Raw genomic sequence first — 19,524 nt, forward strand, 5'->3', positions numbered from 1 at the left:
AGGGTTAACTGCATGTGTCAGAGGACTTGGCTCAGTTGTTTGGGGTTTTCCCTGTGTAGCCAGAAGGATAATTTAGCTGTGTGTCTTCAAAATGCTGCGGTTTTGCACCCTGTAAAACGTCTGTCCTTTAAATTGCTTGGTGAGCACCAGCCCTCATTTATCATGTCAGCTGTGATCCATGGAACAGCAGCAGCCTCGCTCTTTCCTGAGGACTAGCCCGCCCTTCTCTTTGAAGGAAAACAAATCTGTGCCAAAATTGCTGCTGCCCTGAGTTTGCTTTTTTGCCCTGGAGTCTCACAAATACCCTTTAGGGTGCTCCAAAGGGATTTTTCTCTTTGTTCCATGAGTGCAAAAAACTATGCTGGCCCATATGCAGAGATTTTGGGTCAGCCATAATGTCACATAAAATATAGGTAAAGGCAAACCTGCCAGAACAGGTAAGCTCGCAAAATAGTGTACAACTGTGCCAAATTGAGACAAAATTGTAAAGGGACAGCTTCTCCCTCTGCACTGCTCTTTCCCAGGTGCCAAGGGTCACCCATCTGCTCATCACAACACCCAGGGCTGTAATTCCTGCTGCCAGGATTCTCTGCAGCCGTGCCCACACTCTCGTCTTCACACCTTTGTGTGGAGACAGCTCCCTTCATCTCCCTGCCAGCACCCGAGCTGCTGAAGAGCTGAAAGAAATGGCTTAATTGCATATTCCTTTGGACTGATTTCCCTGCACCCTGACTCTCCTGTGGCACAACTTCTGTAGGCCAGCGCTACCCTTGCGTGAAGGGAACAGACCTGGCAGGATCTTTCTTTGGAAAGAAAAAAAAAAAAACAACAACCCCACTTTCTTTTTCTTTTTTTTATTTCCCATTTTCTCTCCCAGTCCCCCTCTGAACAGCTCTGCTTGACACAGAAATTAATGATAAATCTCAAGCCTCTTATTGATACATATATACACACACAGACATATATCTATATATATATAAAGCAGTGGAGTGTATATCTTTGCTGTGACCCCTTTCTTCCTTCCCTCCCTTACTTTTTTCTTTTTCTTTTTCTTTTTCTTTTTCTTTTTCTTTTTCTTTTTCTTTTTCTTTTTCTTTTTCTTTTTCTTTTCCTTTTCCTTTTCCTTTTCCTTTTCCTTTTTCTTTTTCCTTTTTTCCCTCCGCGGAGCCCCGAGCGGGTCGATGCGGCTCGGTGCTCGCTTGGCCACGCCTGTGGCGGGGGGGCGGAGCGGGCCCGGCGCTTTTCCCGCCGGCGGCGCGCGCGGGCCGTTACCGCGGGCTGTTACCGGGTCCGCGCGCTCCCGTGAGGCGATGGTGGGTGTGGGGCAGGGGCACCGGACGGGACCGGACCGGGGTGGGGGGGAGGAGGAGGAAGGGAGGTGTCTGTGCTGGGAACCTCCTGGCCCCTCACTCTATATGTGTGTGTGTGTGTTGTGCCTCTGTTGCAGAGGAGGAGCCTGGCCCCCAGCCAGCTGGCCAAGAGGAAGGCGGGCGATGAAGATGAGGAAGAGGAGGAGGAGGACTGGCGACCTCCGACGGTGAGCGAGGGGCTCCGGGACGTGGCTCGGTGTGTGCGTGTTCTCGGCCCCGTGTGACCCCGCAGCCGTGGGCAGGGGGATGCGGGGCGGGGCTGCATCCGAGTCACTCCCTGGTGCCTGAGCCTTCCCTCATCCTCTTGGCATCAGGCCCCCGGTTTATGCTGCCGTAAGACTTTGTGTCTCGGCGTGGGGTTGGTGGAAGAACTTCGTTGTGTACAGGTGGTGCGTCGTGGTTGCGGGAAAACTTCTTCCTGTGAGAGCTTCCGAGTGCTATGTGAAAGGAAGGGTGACTGGGTAACTAGGAATAGGTCAATGTTTAAGACAGTATGTTGCATCTTTTTGTAGCAGGACACGGGAGGATCAATTTCACCGATTATCTGTAAGAAACAGTAAAGACCTCGTTTAGCCACTAGTCCCAGCCCTAATCCTAGTGTACAGTTATGTTTTATGTCACACAGGTCAAAGAGTCTCACCTAATGTTTTCTTTGTCAAATCCATTTTTCTGTGCCAGCAGGTGGTTCAAACCATGCTTCACGCTGAAGAGGACTGTGTTAAATCAGGAAACAGATCAACGACATTTATTTTCATGCTTTTCTAAGTGATTGAAATGTAGGGTTCAGTGTGAGGGCTTTCACCTGCATAACACCAGGTGCCATGGAGCCTCTGGGGACTTTGGTGTCGTTTGTTCCATGCTACTGACCTTTCCTTTTCTTAATTCTGCTTTTTTTGGGTGACAGGACAAATCTTAGTGTGGACAAGCCTGCCCTTTTACAGGTTAGAAGGTGGTAGTTATTTTCTTAACTAGGAGAATATTTTAAGCTTCACATAAATTAAACTTTAGGGCACAGTGACCTTGGTGGTGTTGCTGTGTGAGCCCTTTGGCAGCAGGGGTGAGTGATGGCTGTGTGGGCTCAGAGCTGCTCGGCTGCCTGGGCGATGGAGTGTGTGCTTTGGTGCTTACTGAGTGTGACAGCAGAGCATCTTCTGCTCTCCCCAGCTGCCCCTGAGTTGTTCAGTTGCAATTCTGTTTTCCAGAGCCGGAAGAGGCAGAAGGCAGCCAGTGAGACGGAGAGTGGAGAATGCTACAGGTCGCCCTTCCGCAAACCCTTGGCTCAGCTGACCAACAGACCCCAGTGCCTGGACAGCAGTCAGCACGTGAGTGGGAGTTGCTGCTGGCACACACAGAGCTCACTCAGCAAGCAAGTCCAAGTGCCTCCATGGCCCCATTTAATCAGAGGTGTTATGGAAGTGCCACGCACACACAAAGTCTTTTGGAGAGGCTTTTTGCCAGCTCCAATCCTTCAGTGTTGATGGAGGTGTGGGGGGAGAACTCCCTATAGTGAAGTCCTGGGTGAGGTTGTTCCATGGGGCCTTGGTGAAGGACAGTGCCCAGAGATGTGAGTTGCTTTCCACCCCGGTGGGTCAAATGCTGTGTGCCTGCCTGGTTCTCTCTGGGCTTCCACTACTGGAGACCAGATGCTGGACTGACTGGGTGCTTGCTGATCCAGCACGGATGTTCCTGCAATGGTAACCCAGCTCCTTTACAGGAAATGAGTTGCCTGACTGAATTACCAAGGCAGGGGTAAGCAGTAGCTTTTAAAGAAGTGAATAAAACCAGTGGATTTAGGAAGATGGGAGCTATGAAAAATCAATTTCATGTATTAGAAAACCCAAAGGAAAACAGTTTTGAAAAGCAGAACTGGTGGAGGAAATTGTGCTGAATTGTTACTTTCTTCCTTTTGGACAGTCTTGAAAGTAGTTGAAGCTTGAGTAGATTAAATAGAGGGACTCCAAGTACTTGGCAAAACTGAGTTCTCAAAAAATGTCCTGGACTTGCTCTCCTGAGCAATCTCTGATTTCAGACTTCTGAAATGTGTTTTTTTTCTGGATTCCTAGGAGGCTTTTATCCGCAGCATTTTGTCCAAACCCTTCAAAGTCCCCATTCCAAATTACAAAGGTAAGATGAGGAGGTTTAAGGATTGTCTACGTTGGCTGACTTGATTAAAACAGATGATGCTTAGGCCTGTCAAATATATCTGTGGGGATTATTGTTATTTTTTGCACTGATGCATATGTTCCAGAAATCCTGACTTAATTTTGAAAGAAAAATACTGGCATATTAGCAAAGTCTTCATATTTCTTACTAGTGTTTAGTTTGGATAATCCTACATTTCAGAATTGGATTTTGTAGTCTTACTGCTATGTATTTGATGTACTGCCAGGAGATTTTACACCATATCAGAAATACAAAAGCAAAATGAATTCCAAGCCACGAAGGTTTATCATTTAAATAATGATGCTAACAGACAGAAGGCTGAGGTGAAAAAGATTGTATGTGCCAGTTTTATTTCTGCTTGGCCTGGTGTGTTCAGCCTCAAGGTGATCTTCAAAACAAGATCATTTTGAAGTTCAAAGCGTCAGCTGGTTTGAATCAGTGAAACATAAGATCTCGGAAACAAATGGGCCTTTTCATGTCCCCTGCTTCCCCTTCACCCTCCAGCTTAAAAACACGAATGCAGATCAACCGGTTTCACTCAAAGTTTAGTTATAAAAATGTTTTTAAGCAGCCACTGAATATGGAATGACAAGCCCCAAAAGAGTTTGGCAAAGCTCGCTTCTGGAGAAGCGGATTTGTCAGGAGGCTCAAACAGAACTGTAACTGGCAAAGCTGCTTTCTGTGGCTGTTACCTCAGTGTCTTAATTGGGAAAAGTGGCTGTTTCTTGTGCTTTTTTTCTTGTTGTGTGTGCACTGCTGCCTCAGCTTGTGGTACACTTCTGTTTTGCAAGGAGCTTTAGCAAACAATGGACAAATAGACTGATTGAATCTTTTTCAAGCAAAATCAATCCTGGGAGCACAGTTGCCTGAGTTTTGATGGGAAAAGGGATTTCTATGTAGGTTGTTGTGTTCATCTCCATTTCAAAACTGTGACATCAAAATACAGTACTAGGGAAAGGGACTCATGCTTGGTTTCTACTTTTCACAGAAATTGGCTCCAAGGCCAAGCATCTACTATTGCTCAGCAGAGAGAAAATAATACCCCAGAGCAGGTAGTGACAATATGATGCTGACTGTGATACTGTAGAACTTTGTCACTGTTAAAGATCAATTCCTGACCTTGCATCAAAGATACAACTGGCTAAGACTGGGTTAGGTGGCCCCAAAAAAAAATTTCACCCACCTTATTCTATCTGTAGGAGTGTATTTGTTGAGCTGTTGAGATGTACATTCTGGAACCCTCCTTGGCTTTCAAAAATCTAGAACAACCAGTGCTATTGCTCCATCTTTGCCTCTGTTCATTCGTTCTGTTTTTTCCTGCCTCTGAGCTTCCCGCTGTGTGCTTCCAGAGTGCTGCCAAACAATGGCCCTGCTTAGGTTTGCTGTCTGCACCAGCTGTGCGTGCACCTCCACTCCAGCACCCAATTAATTCACGGTTCCTAAGTGTAATCAGACTCTGCTGCAAGGCTCTGCTTGCTTCCAGGAAGATGTTGTTGTTTGAGTTGTGCCTTTGTTTGCTTTCAGGGCCCCTGGGCTTGCGCTCGCTGGGTGTCAAACGGGCAGGAGTGAGGAGTGCTCTCCATGACCCATTTGAGGATGGAGCTCTGGTTCTGTATGAGCCCCCGGTGCTGAGTGCCCATGACCAGCTGAAAATAGACAAGTGAGTCATCACCTGGCATGAATGCTGTAGCTCTGGCTTCTTTCTGGGTGTGGGTTTATGTGCTTTTCTCCCAAATGTGTTTGAGCTGGGGTCTGAACATCAAGGGGGAGTTTGATTCCAAGTATTCTGCCTGGATTGGTTCAGGTGTGGTTACAATCAAAGAAGGAATGTACCCATGCTGGATTGTTTGTGTTCTTTCACTGACTTTTCCATCTCTCATGCATCAAAAATTTAAACCTGTTGCAGGGAATGAGCATACACATATGGAGAAGTTGCTTAGAAAATATTATGGCTTAGACGTGTGTCAGGAAACATCAACATCTAAGGACAAGCAAAGGGACGTGACTGACAAATGTTAGGCTGCCTACTGGTTTTTATTCTGAGGTGGTTTCTTTTGTGCTATTGTTATAACTTAAAAAGGCTGTCAGCTGGATCTTCATGGACAGAGAGGGGGTTTTCTCTCTCCAGAAATGCAATTACAATATTGTTACAGAAGCAAGAAAAATAATACTGACTTTTTAACTGTGTCTCGGAACCACATTCTACCCTTGTTTTAACCACAGCCCACATACATGGTTTCACTGATGTTTTAAACTGTGGGTCGGTCTCTAACTTGATTCTCAAAGCTGAATTAATCCATTTTTCACTTTCTTGTTTGAAGTTACTTCCCCTGTGCCACAGGGGAGTCCTCAGTATAACAGTGAGATTTAACAAAACCTAAACATGTGCCGAATTCCTTAATCACACTCTCTTCTTTCTTGACTGCCTCCTGCAGGGACAAGGCACCTGTCCATGTTGTGGTGGATCCTGTCCTCAGCCGTGTTTTACGACCCCATCAGAGAGAAGTAAGTTTTCCACTGGGACCTAAAGGTCAGAGAGAAGTTAAGTTTTCCACTGGGACCTGAGGATGTGGCTGGAGGATTTGGTCCATTTCAAAAAGCCGCAGTTCTTCTGCTGGAGTTATGACAGGTTTGCATAGACCTCACAGACTGACAGTCTAACAGACTCCAGTCTGTTGCAAATACAAAGTGAAACATTTGTTTTAAGCATCCTCTGAGAGGCCTGAATGCTGCCGATACTCCCTGTCCCTTTTCAAGCAAAGAGTCAGGACTGAAAGTCCTGCCTTTACTTACCTTGAAGTCTGGAGATGTAGCTCTGCTGGGTGGAATTTGGTGTGGAAGGTGATGGGACATAGTTGCAATAAACTATTTTGCAGCCCAGTCTTGAGTCAGGCACGGCAGACTGTCCACCACCATTTTACTGCTCAGCAGAATTGATTGGATCTGCAAGTCCCTGAGCCGGGAAGCACTGAGGCTCCAATTTCTGGTACCATGGTTCCCAGCAAAGTGGAGAGTAGGTTCCTACTTCAGTGTGCTTTGTTTGGAGGCTGCTCTTGGTAGGTGTGAGCTGTCCCTGGCCTATGCAGACTTGAAATTTGATAGTGGAGACTGCCAAAAAACATTTTATGTTGTAAATATGTGCAACATTATAATATGGCAGCAGTGGGTACAACTCTCCAAATATCTGATATAGGCTTCTGGACAGCTCGAAGTTCATTCCAGATGCAGTATATTATCATTTAAGCCTGGAGGCAGCACAGATGGAAGCTGTGATTGCTGATCTTGCAGGCTAAGCAAGTCAAGCTGGATGTCTCCCTGCTTGGGAGATCTTCAGATGGGTCTGAGAGCATTGTAGGCTGCTCATGGCTTGTAGTTTTATCTTGGATTTGGTACTGAACCTGTGTCTCAGTGTTATGCTCATCTCTGGCTACATAGCTGGAGGCACTCTGGTTTTGGGTAAGCTACTGCCTGCTGGTGCTTTTGTCAAGTAATCAAAGTTATGTTGGTGTCCTAGGCACGCTTTTTTTTGGCAGGTAAATATCGATGATAAAGCAGTTTCTGCTCTAGCCTGATTAATAGGTCTCTGCCTGCTAAGATTCCTATGCTGCTTTATTCAGCTGATGCTCCTAAATGGTAGTACAGCTCTGCTCCAACTTTATTGTGACTTTTGCCCAGGTGCTGGTTCTGCAGCCAAATGAAGTCATGTAGCCAGTAATGAACTTCATGTATGTTCAACTGGCTTAAATAAATTCCATTAACCTGTAACTAAAGGACTAAGAAAGAGAGAAGGAAAAGAACTTGAAAGTGCAAGTCAAGGTGCTCCATCTTCGAGTCCTAAATAGTGGAGTAGAGAGGAGTGAATCCTTACAGCTGTGTTTAGCTTGTGTCCCACACTCCCTGCTCCGTTGGCACAATGCAGGTAGCTTGTACCTTCCCAGCACAATGCCCTGGTTTTCTCTGACTCTCTTGTCATCACATGCTACACGAACATTTTGCAGTTTGTCTTTCTCTTTTTTTTTTTCCCTTCCCCCCCTTCCCCCCCTTTATCTGTCTCAGTGATGTGTCAGAGCCTAATGCAGGGCTGAGCTCTTCTCCCACCATGTGACGTGGGTTATAACCTCAGCCCTGTGTCTTCTCTAAAGCTAAATCTGCTTTGGACCTTGAGCCCCCAGGTGAGTCACTGCTTCTAAGCAGAAGTGGTGAAGGCTGATGATGGTATTTTGGGAATTAATCGGGCAGCAGAAACAACTCTACTCACTCTGATTCTTTAAAATTACCTGATTGGGTGTTGTTAAGATGATAAACCTCTTTGAAATGATTAATGCATGTTAGTTCATGGCCAGACCCTGTCTAATGCAGCCAAGGGTAGAAATTTCTGGGAATTCATGTTAGGAAGCTTGTTATAATTGTACAAGTAAAATGTACTGAGATTTTATGCATGTTATGAGGTACATGTTGGCACCGGTAATGCTGTTCCACTCCAGATGTGGTGGCATTTTAGCTGTGCCTCGGATGATTTCCCTCTGTCTCATTAGAACACTGCATGTCCCCAGGGATGTGTGTGCTACACAGATCTGCTGTTTGTTGTGCTATTGGTCCTGTGCATTGTGGTAATGAAATTGTCACTCTGCTGATGTCCCCATCCTGCTCTGAGAGAACAATTTTTTGGCAGGGAGTGAAATTCCTCTGGGACTGTGTGACGAGCCGGCGGATCCCTGGGAGCCATGGCTGTATCATGGCAGACGAAATGGGGCTGGGCAAAACTCTCCAGTGCATCACACTCATGTGGACGCTTCTCCGGCAAAGCCCGGACTGCAAGCCCGAAATCGAGAAAGCCGTGGTGGTGTCTCCCTCCAGCCTGGTGAGAAACTGGTACAATGAAGTAGAGAAATGGCTGGGGGGAAGGATCCAGCCACTGGCCATTGATGGAGGCTCCAAAGAAGAGATTGACCGTAAACTAGGTACAGAAATGTTTGCAATCTGTGCGTTCGGCTGGTTGAGGTCAAAATCTTGCATTGGAAGAAGCCTGCAGCAGCTCATGTAAACATCTCTGTGCAGTCACTGGATCTCTGCACACTGATGGCAGTCTCTCCACTTACATGTTTAGATCAGACCCTTGCATGTTTGGTAATAGTTGATCTTTTGGCATCCAAATCTAGTCAGGTGCTTCCAGTGCTCTTATTTTGCTCCAGCTGGAAGGCAGGAAAGGAGGCAGAAGGGCCATGGAAATGGGAACAGTTTTGGGGAAGGAAGAATGGGTATATGTGGGTGGAAGGGTTTTCCTAGATTTTTAAGACAAAATATTTGATTGTTTGACCCGTTTTCCTCATCCTTCTTTTTTTTTTTTTTCCTTTGCTCCCTTCCCATCTGCAGTTGGCTTTATGAACCAGCGTGGCCTGCGAGTGCCTTCACCCATCCTGATTATCTCCTATGAAACCTTCCGACTCCACGCCGAGGTGCTGCAGAAGGGCAGTGTTGGGCTGGTCATATGTGATGAGGTATGGGGGCACCTTTAAGGAGAATCCATTCCTGGTATTTTCTCAACATCTGGGTGAGACTGAATCTGCTTTCTTAAAAGGAGACTGGACAGTGGGAAATAAGATGTGGCTGTGGACAGCACCCATTCAGGTGTTTCAGCGGTTCTAAGTAATAAAATCAACCATACTGTTGTGAGTGTGAATGGGAGAAGGTGTCTTCATGAGCCAAGATATGAAGAAAATCCACAGTGGTAACTGTGTCCACTTGTAGGTGTCTGATAGGTCCTACGACTTGGGCCCTCTCCATGTGAAATATGTACCAGAAAGGAGGTCCATGCCTGTCTCTGACTCTGTTGGGTAGTGCCCTGGCTTACTGGTTTTCATTCATTGCTGTGTGTCTTTGTTAAAGTGGGAAGTACTTCCTGTTTGGCCTGGCCTCATGTTCTGCACAGTAGTTTTTAACTTGTCTCTTTTTGGAGCAAGAGGTTGGACTGGAGGCTTCTGAGGTCTCTCGCAGCCTAAATAATTCTGTGATTCAGCATGCTCTTGTGAGTAGTGTTGGCTGCTGTCAGCCATTATATCTGGCATTCTGTGCTTGTGGGTGAGTTTGAAGGATGCTCCCATGGCACGACCTTCTTCCTCTCTCTGTACTCTCATGCCTGGAGCAGAGGTAGGAGAGCTGGGTGAGGAGTTACTCATGCTGCTTGTTCAAGAGGAGACGGGGCTGGCTTGACTCCCTGTGCACTGGATCAAGCTTTGCCAAGCTTTTGTTGTCAAGCTCTGCTTTCACATGGCCAAAATTGAGTTGTTTTTTCATTTGTCATTCCCTACTTGTGGTTATAGGCAGTGAGAGCCAGAGATGCTTTGGAAGTGTCCTCTGCCTCCTTGAAACGATCAAGCTGGGGCCTGGCAGGGGTTGAGAGGATTAATTAAATGGCGGTGCCACCCAGTGGTTTGGCTTTGTAATTGCCAGAGAGAGGCTTAAACAGAGCGAGTATCCCCAGAAATGTAGCTCCCATAAACCTTTTATCTGCTAGTCTGTGACTGCCCGCACCTCTCAGTGCCCCTGGGATGGGACGAGCACCTAGGGAGTCTGGGAATCCACATCCTTGGCCATGTGGCTTCTGTATATTTCCAATAAATACCTCTGGTGCTGTCTGGCACTCGTAAAAAGCCTCTTATCACTTGTGCTTTATCCTACACAGCACTCAGATGCTAATAAAGTTTCTCTTCCCAGGCATGAGAAATTGCACCTGCATTCAGATTACCCCTGTAAGAGGTGAAGAATCTCTCTTTATTAGTGTGCAAAGGTCTGGCAATCCTCTACGTAGGTGGTCCGAGAGGCTTGTGATCTTGACCTTGGGTCGAGCAGTTTTACTGGTCCAGAGTTCAGTGCTTGTGTTGATAGCTGAAAACATTCCCATCTTTGAACAGGAAACAGTTCCTAGAGTTATACTGTGTGATGGTTGTTACTTTGATAGTAGACTTTCTTGTCTGGGTGGAGCTCAGAAATTTCTGGTCTTGGAAGCTTGTAATGTCTTGTTCCCTCACATAATGGCTTCAGGTTTTGCACTAGATCCTTGTCTTTGAAACAAGTCTGTTGCAAGACTTACTCCACTACCAGGAATGGGAAAAGTGGTGAGATGCTTTTTATCAGTGCTGATGAGGCTCTCCAAGCTGCTTCCTAACAGGGCCACTGGATTTATCAGCCTTATTCCTCTTCTCTGTTTTTCAAAGGGCCATAGACTGAAGAACTCAGAAAACCAAACTTACCAGGCTCTCAACAGCTTAAACACACCTCGACGAGTCCTTATCTCAGGCACCCCCATTCAGAACGACCTGCTGGAGTATTTCAGCCTGGTGCACTTCGTCAATTCGGGCATCCTGGGTAAGAGATCAATGTGTGGAAGATGTGAGGGAGGGGCAGGTGCTGGCCATGCTTCTCTCAATGCCAGCAAAAGCAACAGCTGAGACGTTGGTGAAAAGTCATGTCAGGGGCTTGGAACTAGATGATCTCCAAGGTCTTTTCCACATCAAACCATTCTGTGATTCTATGAGACTTAGTCTCTTCCTCTTTGTAACCGGGAAGCCTAGGTCAGGGTGCCCTGTTCTAGAGGCCGTGTATCATCTTATCTGTTTCAACAGGGTTGTAAAGCAAAGTACACCAGTTTAACAGGTATTTTGGAAGGGGAATCAGTTAGGGTAAAATAAAAATGTGAAACTGAGTACTACTGTAAATGATTTCTTTGTTGCTGTAACTCGTCACCCGTGATTGTCTCAGGTTGTTGGGCATTCAGTCCAAGAGGCTTCTCATTAATTCCAGTGCATGCACAACTCTAGTTAAACATAATTCATCAGATTCTTAGTCTTGCAAGCAGAATTTGGGCTTAATCTTTTCCGTTCAGCTGTTCTGCCCCCAGGAGTTCTCAAGGAAAGGATGGAATGGGATAGTAGATGTTCTACATCTGCTTTTCTCATGTGCTTCAAATTTGGGTAGTTATTACAGGAAGCTGATGGGATTTCACCTGGCCCCCTTGACCTGTACTTTGGGCAAGATGACTCTCCCTGTACTTGCAGCTCGTACTTTCTGTGATGAGGTTAATGGTGTAACTACTGCAGCAAAGCTGCATGTACTCAGTAGGTGTTTTTCCCACTTTCAGCCTGTGGCCAGTAATAAGCAACTGATTACAGATAATTTTAGAGCAGGCACAGATAATGCCTGTGCTGTTGTTTGCAAGGACAAAATCTGGGAATAAAAGTATGACTGGAATGTGAGCAAAAGCAGTATGTGCCTAACTGTTGAAGTAAAATCATGTAACTGTTGGCTTTGCACTGTTGTTGGAGTACAAAATGATTCTCTGTTGTACTGATTTGCCTGCCTTGTTGGAGTCTTTCCTGGCTAGAAAGAAAAACAATCTTCTGGATGGAATGAGGGTTTGTTTTATCTGCTGGGCTCTGCTTGGGGTGTGATAACTGGGGCTGTGGGATGCTGAGCAATGGTTCTTTGGTAGTAGTTGTCACCTTTTCACTTCTGTTTTATACAGGAACTGCACAGGAATTTAAAAGACATTTTGAAATGCCCATCTTGAAAGGAAGAGATGCAGATGCTAGTGAAGCTGAGCGACACAAGGGAGAAGAGAGGCTTAAAGAGCTGATCAGTATTGTGAACAGGTGAACTTCATCCCTCTTCTCTTTGCAAGGCTTTTGCATAAGCCCTTTGCATAAGCCCTGCTATCTTTCCAAATTACAGTAGCTGTAATGAATTCTCTTGCCTGTTACATCTATTCAGCAAGTGATTGTGCAACTATTTATTGCCTAAGAAATCCACATAGCATGGAGCTTTTGTCTGCTAAATGGTACTGACATGGCACAGTCAGCTGCAGTCACCCCCAAGCAGTACTCTCAGGTACTGAATTATTATTTGACTCCTATGTTTCTGTTTTCTCCTGGGATCTGAATAATCAGGCAGCATCCTTTTATTTATTTTAAGATAACTACAAGTTTGGGCTGGATTAGACTTGAGATCCATCCAGCCCAGATGCTGAGTAGCAGAAGGAGAATAAGGAATGTCACTCAGTTGTGCTGTTGATTGCCCAAGTCACAATAGAGTCCAGCTAACACTTTAATAGTTGTGTTGGCTGTGTAGGGCTGATAGGAGACTACAAGTGTCAGAGATGGGACTTCTGATCCCCAAGAAGCACCTCTGTCATGTGAAGCGCTGTCTTATTTATCTGTGGTTGATTTGTGGTATTTGTTTTAACCTGGTTTTTTTTCATGAATACAACCAATTTATCCACATCTGCTGGCAATTGCTTGGCTGTCTCTAAGAACGTTCTAGAAAAGACTTGAATTCTCAGCACTGCTGGTGTCTTCAGTTCTTTTTCTGATTTTTTGTTTGTGGGTTTTGTTTGGTGGTTTTTGTTTGGTTGGTTTTGTTTTGGTTTTTTTAATCTGATCTTTTGCAGCCATCACAAATACAATCCTGCAGTTTATGGTCATGGTAAATTAAATTTCACACTGAGTATAGTCACTCCATAGAGACAGTCCTGACCTTGACTCAGATCAGCTTGCAGAAGCCTAAGGAAAAGGAAAGGTTGGGAGGAGAAAAGCTTATTCTTTCTTGAAGTGCATTTATTTCTTTTTATAGTTGATGGAAAATGGGTGTAAAAGTGTGTTCAGGAATGCCTGTGCCTGGCTCTGTTGAGGTCTGTGTCCTTCCCTTTACTGTGCAACAGTCGTGGTAGACAAATAGGGAAGACAAGGCACAAAAGTAGTAGCAGATGAATCTGTTGAATTCGGTAGGAATTGCAAATGGGGCAGTGATGCAAAGACATATAGAATCATGGATGTAAGGCTGGAAGGGTGCTGGAGAAGGCATCTAATCAGTCTTGCTGTCCTAAGGTAGAAGGTGTTAGACCTAGACCATCTCTTAATCCCCACCCAGCACTGAAGACCTTGCAATTTTCCTAGGACACCTTTTCCAGGGCATTGCTCTCTTTGCAGTTAGAAAATGCTCTTAATGTGTAACATAAATCTTCCTTACTGCAGTTTAAGCCTATTACTTTTCATCCTTCTGCTTATGGGTTCAGAGACCAGATTATTCCTTTATTTACCAGCCTTTGACTGATTTTGGGGTTGTCATATATCCCTGCTGTCTTTCTTCTATAGGTTTTGTAACATATTTTTGATGCTTCCTGGCAGAACTGGGTTTCTACACCTTTTACTCTGTCTCAGCTCAGCACTTTTTCTAGTCCATTCCACCTTCCCGAAGTGTGGCAAAAACTGCTTCATGGGGCATTTCCAGAGCCCCAAAGGATATGTCCTTTTCTGGAATCTTGGGCCAGGCAATGAGCCCATCTTGGCCAAGGATGGCTACTGATTTATTAAATGGGGAGTTGCCTACCTGTACTTTGGGTTGTGCCCACAGTTTGTGGTGGTTGATTCCTGTCCTTGTTTGCTGTCCATGCTGCTGGTCTGTTGTAGCTCAAATTGCAAATGCTGTTGGTAGTCTAAGGAAGAGTAGAGATTCTCCTGTGACTGAGCTCTGTGTAGGTGGAATCATGTCTGATCCCTCCAAATCTCATGAACCACGTTTGGAAGCCTTACGAAGGCAATGGGTTATATGAGGCTCTGTAATACATGTGGGTGGTGGGTGTCTGGCCTCTGCCATGTGTTGGACAGTCACAGACCTGTGGAGAGAAGACATCAGAGGGACTGTGTGTTGACCACTTGAGGAATAGTAGTGATAAAACAGAGTCACCCAAGCATCTGATGGTAATTTCTCTCCTGCAGGTGTTTAATTCGGAGAACTTCAGACATCCTGTCCAAATACCTGCCAGTGAAGATTGAACAGGTGGTCTGCTGCAGGTACCAAAAAGCATCTGCTGTGTCTGGGAAATAGTGGAAGCAGTAGGAAGGAGTGAAAAATTGCAAAAAGCCCTTCCATTCTTGTGGTGACTGCTTCCCTCTAGGAATGATGTTGTAGGCATTGGCAATGTTGCTTTTCCTCCTGAAGCCACAGCCCACAACTGGTGGTTCTGCCAGCCAGCTGGGGAGCTCTGGGCAGCTGTGTAGAGCAGAGCCCTGGGCTGTGCAGTCTCTGCAAGCTTCTCTTCCGGTTCTGGCAGATAGCTGTGCTCTACCAGCAGCCTTGGGGGCAGTTCTAGGCTGTCTGTGCTGTAGCTGAAAAAGCTGAGCTGAAAGGAACTGTGTAGATTGAGCAGGATGGGTTTTTGTTTGGCTGCAGACTGGGGCTGCAGAGCTCTTGTTGTGTTTCAGACTGACACCTTTGCAGACTGAGCTGTACAAGAACTTCCTGAAGCAAGCCAAGCCAGTGGAGGAGCTGAAGGAGGGCAAAATCAGTGTTTCATCTCTCTCTTCCATCACTTCCTTGAAGAAGCTCTGTAATCGTGAGTTGTTCACTTGGGTTTGGGTTTTGCACTGTTGGTGGAACTTTTTTGGGTCTCCCTTGTGCACACCACAGTCTCTGAGCTCTATTTATTCTCCAGATCCTGCTCTTATCTATGATAAGTGTGTGGAAGAGGAAGAAGGATTTATGGGAGCCCTGGACTTGTTCCCTGCTGGCTACAGCACCAAATCTGTGGAGCCCCAACTTTCAGGTACTGTGGAACTCAGCAGTACAGATGTGCTGCCTAACACAGGCAACCATGGGACTGTATTTAACATCTTACCAAGTGCCCCCTACAAGGTCTGGAATTTGGGAATTCTGCTCTAGCTTTTTCTTTCTTTCCTTTTTATCCAGGCAAGATGCTGGTTTTGGATTACATCCTTGCTGTTACCAAAAGCACCAGTAATGACAAGGTGGTTTTAGTGTCTAACTACACTCAGACACTGGATCTATTTGAAAAGCTCTGCAGGAACAGAAGGTTTGTCTTTGGGTTTTGCTGGTTTAATCCTGCTAGATTTGACTTGTAGCCTATGCTGTAAAAGAACTGGCTATTTCTACACTTTCTATCAACAGGAACTTTTGATCTGTCTTGTAGCTCAGGTGTTCCTGAATTGGAACTAATGTGGCTTGTGCTTTGTCTCCTGGGGTCACTCAGCAGAAAGTGTCTGGCCCTCTGCTAACGTTTCTAAAGCCCATTCTGTTGTTATAAGGCCGATGGTGACAGATTTTTCTGTTTTAAGTAGGATGCTCTAAAGATAGCAGCAGTCTGATTGTAGTAAATGCTGTCTGTTCCAGGTATTTGTATGTCCGCCTGGATGGCACCATGTCCATTAAAAAGAGAGCAAAGATCGTGGAGCGATTCAACAGCCCCTCGGTGAGTAGAACCTGCCAGATGGGAGCAGCTCTCCTGCCAGTTCCGAGTGCTGTGAGTAAAAGCATGGCTGCCTCTGTGCTCTAATCCAAGCCTGCCTTTTTGCAGAGCCCCGAGTTCATCTTCATGTTAAGCAGCAAAGCGGGTGGCTGTGGTTTGAACCTGATTGGGGCCAACAGACTGGTGATGTTCGACCCTGACTGGAACCCAGCCAACGACGAGCAGGCCATGGCTCGCGTGTGGCGGGATGGCCAGAAGAAGATGTGCTACATCTACCGACTGCTTTCGGTGAGGCAAACTCCTCTCCCCTCCTCGGCATGGAGCTCTGGGTGCCAGCCCAGACTGCAGCTGCTCTGATTGGGGCCAGAAGGGAAAGAACTCTTTTGTGTTGGTGACCAGAATTGATTGGAACTTAATTGCTTCCTGCCCTTAGATGTGTTGCCATGGAAAACCATGAAGGTTCTAGCTGGAGGGTCATTACTGCAGCCCTTGGTTTCTAGCAGTGGCTGGCTTCTGAGAAATAGAAACAACTGTGGCTTTGCAGATAAGATGTTCCTTTGAAGTCATTTAGGCATCTGACTTCTTTAATTTCATGGGGTGGCTGATGCAGAAGTTGCTGTTTTTCAGCCAGGCTGCAGTCTGTTTCAGTTTGGTGTACGTGTACTTAGGAAACAGCAAGTACATTCCTGGAATTACCAGCAGCATTTGGGATGAGTTGCCAGTGAGCAGGTGGGATAGCTGCTCTGTAGAGGAAAACCATGAAGGAGACTAATCTTTTCAGGCTGCTCTAACACTTTGTCCAGCAGTGCCAGTAGTGATTACTGCTTAGAAGTGTCCCCTCTCTGCCCTTGTTCACCTCTCTCTCTTTAGTTCAGACTGTGGGATCTTTTTGTTTTGTTTGGGAGGGGGAAGTTGTTGGGTGTTTTTTTTTGTATGTGGTTTTTGGTTTTGGTTCTTTTTTTTGTGTAAGTTTGGGTTCTGTGGTCAATTATTATTTTTACTTTGAGAAAACAGACATTCTTTGCCCATCTTTTCTTAATGGAGTTCTTCTCTGACCTGGCTGCACTTGGAAGCAGGGAGCTCCTTTGCTTTTAGAAACAGGAAATCAGTCTGCAAATCATGACTAATCACCCCGCTCCTTGGTACACATTCGTTTGCAAAAAAGACATGTTGCTCTTAGATTTTTGCCTTAGAAATGTAGCATGCTGAGCTTTCTGCACATCTGCTCTGGAAGCAGACATCTCCCTCCAGACAGGATGTGATTGATCCGTGTGTGGGTGAACCAGCAAATAGTGCTGATGGTGTCACCCAGGGCTAGACCTTGTTGCTGCTTCTTGGGGAGATTGTGGTTGGGATTTTTTGTCAGGGAGCAGCTGTAGCTGCTCAGCTCCTTTCCCTTCCTTCTTGTCAGCACAACCTGGTGCAGTGTGTGACCTTTAGCCACGAGTGGCAGTTCCACCTCTTCCTCATCCATATCTCCACTGGATCCACTTCTGTAGCCACAGGGAAAGACAAGCAGAGTTGGGTTAGATCTGCAATAAAACAGACGTGGTTGGAGTGCAGCTACTAAAACTTGCCTGTCACCTGTACTGGCGAGGCACTGAGTGATCCTGACATCTTAGTGCTGTTTGACCTGTGACACCTTCCCAGTGTAGTGCTGCTTTAACACCAGTGTTCCAACTGTGCTTCATCTCTGACTCGCCTGTAGACAGGGACCATAGAGGAGAAGATATTCCAGCGCCAGACCCACAAGAAGGCCCTGAGCAGCTGTGTGGTTGATGAAGAGCAGGATGTAGAAAGGCATTTCTCACTAGGGGAGCTGAAGGAGCTCTTCACGCTGAATGAGACCACCACCAGTGACACCCATGACAAGTGAGTATTCTGAATGACTAATGGCTGGGATAACAAAAGTTTGGTCGTGTAATTCAGGGGTTTCCCAGGCAGCAGGAGGAAGTCCAGAGAGTGAGCCTCAAGTGGTTCTGCTTCTGAAGCTGTTAACCACCTAGACATGAGCACTTTCTTGCTGTCCTCCCTTTTTGTTGTCTAGAAAAGCTGTGCTGGTTGGACAGGTGAGCAAACTATCTTGTAGCTGCCTGTTTTGGAGACTGAAATACTGCAGCTAATGAAAAAACTGATCAGAACTGTTCAAATTGGTGGAGCCTATTGGTTCTTCCTTGCTGCTCTCTTCCTGGTGGTCTGTGGTCTCTAACTGCTGAACTGCTTTCATACCAGGCCTTCTCCACTGGCTAAGAATTTATAAAGCTGTTCTGGGAACTAAAAGAATCCTCTTCTCCATTGTCTGCCCTTCTCCCCCAGCCCAGAGACCTGTGGTATTATAGCCACCAGAAAGGGGACAGGGAGTGCAGGAAAATGCTTCACTGTGAAAATTAAGACTCTTAGTTCAGGCAAGAAGTGAAGGGGATTAGTTTTAAGCTGACTCAAAGCTTAGCTCGGGGTAGGTATCCATTCTGCATGGCAACAGCCCTTGCTGGCAGGGCTGCTGCTGCTCTTTGTCTCCTGAAGTGACAGCTCAGTAGGGCCTCTCCAAAACAGCCTCAGTACATCGTGGTGGCTGTGGTGGGAGCCAGAATGGAGTGTTTTGGAGCATGGTGTGCTCTTTGAATTCAGGAGTCCTGATGCAATACTAATAGCAGCAGTCACTTGAGATCTGCCTTAAGCAACATCCCACACCGTTTAAGAGAAACTCCTCCTGAACTTCCTCTGCGTCCTGCTGGACCATTTAACCATGTGCAAACATGAAGAGCAACTGCCATTAGAAACAGAACCCCAGGTTTTCAAACTGCGAGTCACTCCTTATCTGTCACACACACCGGAAGGTAGTTGTGTGTTTAAATGAAATGCAGTAGTAATTCAGAAACTGACAATCCAGCTCCAGTGGAGTTAATCCAAACGTTACGGGGCTGCAGTTTTAAACAGCCCCTGTGCTGAAGCAGCAGAGGAGCCTTGCACTGACTGCCCTTGCACTGTCCTTGTTGCAGGATCAAGTGTCGCCGCTGTGTGAACGGGCACCAGGTCCGGCCCCCTCCCGACGGCTCTGACTGCACCTCGGACCTGTCCCAGTGGCACCACTGCGCCGATAAGCGGGGCCTGCAGGACTCTGTGCTGAAGGCTGCATGGGATGCTGCTGTCACCTTCACTTTCCATCATCACTCCCATGAGGAGCAGCGAGGGATTCCCTAAGAGGTTACTGTCCCCTGTGGGGGCAAGGGCAGGCTCTGTGGCAGCCTGCCCCACTTTGATCCCTTTCAAGGAAAGGGACAGTGGGCAGCTGTGCATGCTGGATTTTGTGTGGCCGTGGGACAGCAGAACAGTATGGCTTCAGAGTGGCTGGAAGGCCCTTGGCAGTGTTCAGTCTACTGCAGCAGTAAGGAGTCCATGGCTTTTTTTCTCCTGTTGTATTGTGTGCCTGAAAAACACCCCCATGGGAACTGGGAATAACGGGACCTTCCATGCTTGATCAGATTTAGCACTGGTTCACTCTAGGCCTTTGGTGTCTGTGCCTTCTACTCACCCAGGTTTTGTCTTCAGGTTTTATAGCATTTGATGTGCAGTCAAGTTTTTTTCCTTGACAGCTCCGGCTTACAGCTGCTGATCAAAACTTGCAGGATCCACTTTGCTGTGAAATGTGAACCTTGCTGATTACTTGGGAACAAGAGGATTTTGTACAAGGGAAAAAATTTTTAGCTTGTATGTTGAACATCTGGCCTGAAAGAT

The 19,524-nt window shown here is 46.3% G+C and overlaps 1 protein-coding gene across 1 annotated transcript; it reads left to right on the top strand.

Moving 5' to 3' along the window:
• The first annotated feature begins 1,247 nt into the window (after window positions 1-1,247).
• RAD54L (RAD54 like) lies at window positions 1,248-19,006 on the top strand. The gene is made up of 18 exons (XM_082286871.1): window positions 1,248-1,313; window positions 1,448-1,537; window positions 2,573-2,692; window positions 3,434-3,494; window positions 5,058-5,193; window positions 5,969-6,038; window positions 8,206-8,494; window positions 8,907-9,031; window positions 10,748-10,898; window positions 12,055-12,181; window positions 14,303-14,377; window positions 14,789-14,919; window positions 15,019-15,129; window positions 15,273-15,396; window positions 15,714-15,792; window positions 15,898-16,077; window positions 17,498-17,661; window positions 18,789-19,006. The coding sequence occupies exons 1-18, from the start codon at window positions 1,311-1,313 to the stop codon at window positions 18,988-18,990; spliced, it is 2,238 nt and encodes a 745-aa protein (XP_082142997.1). The 5' UTR covers window positions 1,248-1,310; the 3' UTR covers window positions 18,991-19,006.
• The last annotated feature ends 518 nt before the right edge of the window (window positions 19,007-19,524 follow it).

The sequence above is a fragment of the Coloeus monedula genome, assembly GCF_965178545.1.
Source record: "Coloeus monedula genome assembly, chromosome: 9".
Classification (NCBI taxonomy): Eukaryota; Metazoa; Chordata; class Aves; order Passeriformes; family Corvidae; genus Coloeus; species Coloeus monedula.

Excerpts from the sequence above, each read along its gene's own strand:
- RAD54L (XM_082286871.1), top strand. Across the intron at positions 12,182-14,302 it reads CTGATCAGTATTGTGAACAG|GTGTTTAATTCGGAGAACTT; the intron begins GTGAACTTCATC and ends TCTCTCCTGCAG. Across the intron at positions 17,662-18,788 it reads ACCAGTGACACCCATGACAA|GATCAAGTGTCGCCGCTGTG; the intron begins GTGAGTATTCTG and ends TCCTTGTTGCAG.